The sequence below is a fragment of the Salmo salar genome, chromosome ssa10 (genome assembly GCF_905237065.1).
Source record: "Salmo salar chromosome ssa10, Ssal_v3.1, whole genome shotgun sequence".
Taxonomy (NCBI): Eukaryota; Metazoa; Chordata; class Actinopteri; order Salmoniformes; family Salmonidae; genus Salmo; species Salmo salar.
Window position 1 is genome coordinate 114,805,286 of NC_059451.1, and position 6,000 is coordinate 114,811,285.

Below are 6,000 nucleotides of genomic sequence, written 5' to 3' on the forward strand. Positions count from 1 at the left end.
TAGACTTGGTGCTCCGGTACCGCTTGCCATGCGGTAGTAGAGAGAACAGTCTATGACTGGGGTGGCTGGGGTCTTTGACAATTTTTAGGGCCTTCCTCTGACACCGCCTGGTGTAGAAGTCCTGGATGGCAGGCAGCTTAGCCCCAGTGATGTACTGGGTCGTACGCACTACCCTCTGTAGTGCCTTGCGGTCGGAGGCCGAGCAATTGCCGTACCAGGCAGTGATGCAACCAGTCTGGAAGCTCTCGATGTTGCAGCTGTAGAACATGTTGAGGATCTCAGGACCCATGCCAAATCTTTTTAGTTTCCTGCCCTCTTCACGACTGTCTTGGTGTGTTTGGACCATTCTATTTTGTTGGTGATGTGGACACCAAGGAACTTGAAGCTCTCAACCTGCTCCACTACAGCCCTGTCAATGAGAATGGGGGCGTCCTTCTTTTCCTGTAGTCCACAGTCATCTCCTTACTCTTGGTTACGTTGAGGGATAGGTTGTTATTCTGGCACCACCCGGCCAGGTCTCTGACCTCCTCCCTATAGGCTGTCTCGTCGTTTTTTGGCTGATCAGGTCTACCACTGTTGTGTCATCTGCAATCTTAATGATGGTGTTGGAGTCGTGCCTGGCAATGCAGTCGTGGGTGAACAGGGAGTACAGTAGGGGACTGAGCATGCACCCCTGGGGGGGCTCCAGTGTTGAGGATCAGCGTGGCAGATCTGTTGCTACCTACCCTCACCACCTGGGGGCGGCCCGTCAGGAAGTCCAGAATCCAGAATCCAGTTGCAGAGGGAGGTGTTTAGTCCCAGGATCCTTAGCTTAGTGATGAGCTTTGAGGTTACTATGGTGTTGAACGCTGAGCTGTAGTCAATGAATAGCATTCTCACATAAGTGTTCCTTTTGTCCAGGTGGGAAAGGGCAGTGTGGAGTGCAATAAAGATTGCATCATCTGTGGATCTGTTTGGGCGGTATGCAAATTGGAGTGGGTCTAGGGTTTCTGGGATAATGGTTCTGATGTGAGCCAATACCAGCCTTTCAAAGCACTTCATGGCTACGGAGGTGGGTGCTACGGGTCTGTAGTCATTTAGGCAGCTTGCCTTTGTGTTCTTGGGCACAGGGACTATGGTGGTCTGCTTGAAACATGTTGGTATTACAGACTCAATCAAGGACATGTTGAAAATATCAGTAAAGACACCTGCCAGTTGGTCAGCACATGCCCGGAGCACACATCCTGGAAATCCGTCTGGCCCCGCATCTTGTGTACGTTGACCTGTTTAAAGGTCTTACTCACGTCGACTATGGAGAGCGTGATCACACAGTCGTCCGGAACAGCTGATGCTCTCATGCATGCCTCAGTGTTGCTTGCCTCAAAGCGAGCATAGAAGTGATTTGGCTATTTCAGCCACACCCATTGCTGACAGGTGTATAAAATTGAGCACAAAACCATGCAATCTCCATAGACAAACATTGGCAGTAGAATGGCCTTACTGAAGAGCTCAGTGACATTCAACATGGCACCGTCATATGATGCCACCTTTCCAACAAGTAAATTTGTCAAATTTCTGCCCTGCTAGAGCTGCTCCGATCAAAAGTCTAGGAGCAACAACGGCTCAGCCGCGAAATGGTAGGCCACAGAAGCTCACAGAACTGAACCGCGAGTGCTGGAAGTAACGTCAGCACAAGAACTATTCGTCGGGAGCTTCATGAAATGGGTTTCTATGGCCCAGCAGCCGCACACAAGCCTAAGATCACCATGCACAATGCGAATAATCGGCTGGTGTGGTGTAAAGCTTGCTGCCATTGAACTCTGGAACAGTGGAAATGTGTTCTCTAGAGTGATGAATCACACTTCACCATCTGGCAGTCCGACAAATGAATCTGGGTTTGGCGGATGCCAGGAGTATGCTACCTGCCCGATAGCATTGTGCCAATTGTGAAGTTTGGTGGAGGAGGGATTATGATCTGGGGCTGTTAAATAAATGTATTTCACCTTTATTTAACCAGGTAGGCCAGTTTACAACTGTGACCTGGCCAAGATAAAGCAAAGCAGTGCGACAAAAACAACAATGATATTCTAGACGATTCTGTGCTCCCAACTTTGTGGCAACAGTTTGGGGAAGGCCCTTTCCTGTTTCAGCAATGCAATGCTCCTGTGCACAAAGTGAGGTCCATACAGAAATGGTTTGTCAAGATCGGTGTGGAAGAACTTCACTGGCCTGCACAGAGCACTGACATCAAACCCATTGAACACCTTTGGCAATGTTCCATCATCTAGTGGAAAGCCTTCCCAGAAGAGTGGAGGCTGTTATAGCAGCAAAGGAGGGACCAACTCCATATTAATGCCCATGATTTTGGAATTAGATGTTTGACGAGCAGGTATCCACATACTTTTGGTCATGTAGTGTATATCTATATATTGTAGGTATATGAACTGAAGGTATATCTATGTATTGTAGTTATATAAACTGAAGGTGTATCTTTATATTGTAGGTATATAAACTGAAGGTATATCTAGATATTGTACGTATATTAACTGAAGGTTTAACTATATATTGTAGGTATATAAACTGAAGGTATATCTAGATATTGTAGTTATATAAACTGAAGGTGTATCTTTATATTGTAGGTATATAAACTGAAGGTATATCTAGATTTTGTACGTATATTAACTGAAGGTTTAACTATATATTGTAGGTATATAAACTGAAGGTATATCTAGATATTGTAGTTATATAAACTGAAGGTATATCTTTATATTGTAGGCATATAAACTGAAGGTATATCTAGATATTGTAGTTATATAAACTGAAGGTATATCTTTATATTGTTGGTATATGAACTGAAGGTATATCTAGATATTGTAGTTATATAAACTGAAGGTATATCTTTATATTTTAGGTATATGAAATGAAGCAGAGTACGGGTGTTGGGGCGAAGATCAACACATTGGTAAACAAAGTGACAGAACCTCTCTATCCCAACGTGGAGGATAACAGGACACAAAATATTAAGCATCTCTCCTACATGTTCTCCAGAGAAAAACAACACCTGTGAGTATATACTTTATGTCTTTTGATAATATAGGGTATACAGGACTGTATAGACTGTATAAATGTACCTTAACATATGGACTTCAATTCCTGCTCCAAACCATCTTGGTTTCAAGGACATTTAATGCACTTGTAATGTACAATACCAGTCAAAAACCTGGACACACCTACTCATTCAAGGCTTTTTCTTTATTTTAGCTATATTCTACATTGTAGAATAATAGTGAAGACATCAAAACTATGAAATAACACATATAGAATCATGTAGTAACCAAAAAAGTGTTAAACAAATCAAAATATATTTTAGATTTTAGATTCTTCAAAGTAGCCACCCTTTGCCTTGATGACAGCTTTGCAAACTCTTGGCATTCTCTCAAACAGCTTCACTTGGAATGCTTTTCCAACAGTGTTGAAGGAGTTCCCACATATGCTGAGCACTTGTTGGCTGCTTTTCCTTCACTCTGCAGTCCAACTCATCCCAAACCATCTCAATTGGTTGAAGGTTGGGTGATTGTGGAGGCCAGGTCATCTGATGCAGCACTCCATCACTCTCCTTGGTCAAATAGCCCTTACACAGCCTGGAGGTGTGTTGGGTCATTGTCCTGTTGATAAACAATTGATAGTCCCGCTAAACGTATCGCTGTAGAATGCTGTGGTAGCCATGCTGGTTAAGTGTGCCTTGAATTCTAAATAAATCACAGACAGTATCATAAGCAAAGCACCCCCACACCATCACACCTCATCCATGCTCACGGTGGCAACCACACACGCGGAGATCATCTGTTCACTTACTCTACGTCTCACAAAGACACGGCGGTTTGAACCAATAATCTCAAATTTGGACTCATCAGACCAAAGGACAGATTTCCACTGGTCTAACGTCCGTTGATCGTGTTTCTTGGCCCAAGCAAGTCTTTTCTTCTTATTGGTGTCCTTTAGAAGTGGTTTCTTTCCAGCAAGTCAACCAGGAAGGCCTGATTCACGCAGTCTCCTCTGAACAGTTGATATTGAGATGTATCTGTTACTGTCACAATCGTCGTACAGAGCGGTCCTTGGCGCAGCATGAGTTGAGTTCCACATAATTTTAATTCACAGTGAAACAACAAAAATAACAAAAATTCCAACGAACGTGAAGTACAGCGCGCACATAGGCACTAACTGAAACAATATCCCACAAAGCAGGTGGGAGAAAGGGCTTCCTAAATATGATCCCCAATTAGAGGCAACGATTACCAGCTGCCTCTAATTGGGAACCATACAACTCACCAACATAGAAATAGAATGACTAGAACACCCCCCTAGTCACGCTCTGACCTAAACACCATAGAGAACCAAGGGCTCTCTATGGTCAGGGTGTGACAGTTACTTGAACTCTGTGAAGCATTTATTTGGGCTGCAATCTGAGGTGCAGATAACTCCAATGAACTTATCCTCTTCAGCAGAGGTAACTCTGGGTCTTCTTTTCCTGTGGCGGTCCTCATCAAAGGTGCGGACTAAGGCCGCAAAACCTGAAACCAGATGGGGAGGGTAGGGGGGGTGACTAGTGTCGGTGGCGGCTCCGGTGCGGGTCGTAGCCCCCGCCCAGACCCCGGATCCGGCCATGGCGCCGGGCTGAACGCTGTGCCTGGGCTGGGCATCGGCGCAGAGGAAGGCTCCGGCCTTGGAGCGGTACTGGATGCCGTGCCTGGACTGGGCACCGGCGCAGAGGAGGGCTCCGGCCATGGAGTGTGACTGGATGCTGTGCCTGGACTGGGCACCGGTGCAGAGCAGGGCTCCGGCCATGGAGCTGGGTTGGACGCCGTGCCTGGACTGGGCACCGGTGCAGAGGAGGGCTCCGGCCATGGAGCTGGGTTGGACGCCGTGCCTGGACTGGGCACTGGCGCAGAGGAAGGCTCCGGCCTTGGAGCTGGACAGGACACCGTGCCTGGACTGGACATTGGTGCAGAGGAAGGCTCCAGCCATGGAGCGGGACTGGACACCGTGCCTGGACTGAGCACCGGCGCAGAGGAGAGTTCCTGCCATGGAGCGGGACTGGACGCTGTGCCTGGACTGGGCACCAGCGCAGACGTATGCTCCTGCCAGGGAGCGGGACTGGACACCGTGCCTGGACTGGGTATCGGCGCAGGTTGCACCAGACTGATGACATGCTCCTCAGGTCGAGTGCGTGGAGCCGGCACAGGACATACAGGGCTGGGGAGGCGCACTGGAGGCCTGGTGCGTGGAGCCGGCACAGATGGCACCGGACTGGTGACACGCACTTCAGGGTGAGTGTGGGGAGCTGGCACAGGACTCACCAGACTGCTGACAGGCTCTTCAGGTCGAATGTTGTGCAGAACACACCTGCACAACATCTCTCTCCTCTCTCTCTCTCCCATCTTCTCAATCGCCTCCCTGACGGTCTCTGGCTCTTCAGGACGAGTGCGGGGAGCCGGCACAGGACGTACCGGGCTGGGGAGGCGCACTGGAGGCCTGGTGCGTGGAGCCGCCACAGGTGGCACCGGACTGATAACACGCTTCTAGCCAACATCATTCTCCGATATCCCTCGTCACACTGCTCCATCGACTCCCAGGTGGGCTCTGGCTCTCTCCTTGGCTCGGCCAACCACCCCTCGTGCCCCCCCCTCAAAACATCTTGGGGTTTCTGTGGCCGCGGTCCCCGGCGTCGTCGCTGTCCTTCCTGAGTCCTCTGCGACTCCCGCTAAGGAAGGGTCTCGTGTCCTCCCATGATTTCTTCCCAGGTCCAAAACTCCCTTACCTCCGTCACACGCTGCTTGGTCCTTGTGAGGTGGGATATTCTGTCACGATCGTCGTACAGAGCAGACCAAGGTGCAGCGTGAGTTGAGTTCCACATAATTTTAATTCACAGTGAAACAACAAAAACAACACAACATCCAACGAACGTGAAGTACAGCGCGCACATAGGCACTAACTGAAACAATATCCCACAAAGCAGGTAGG

General features: G+C 48.5%; 1 protein-coding gene across 6 annotated transcripts in view; it reads left to right on the forward strand.

The window, feature by feature from the left end:
- LOC106561616 (anoctamin-1) overlaps positions 1–6,000 on the forward strand; it is a 101,257-nt gene that overhangs the window by 44,939 nt on the left and 50,318 nt on the right. For all 6 annotated transcript variants that reach the window (XM_014125739.2, XM_014125740.2, XM_014125736.2 and 3 more), the window contains one exon: positions 2,891–3,042. In XM_014125739.2, the coding sequence (XP_013981214.1) occupies positions 2,891–3,042 (152 nt within the window). The remainder of the gene's footprint in view (positions 1–2,890; positions 3,043–6,000) is intronic.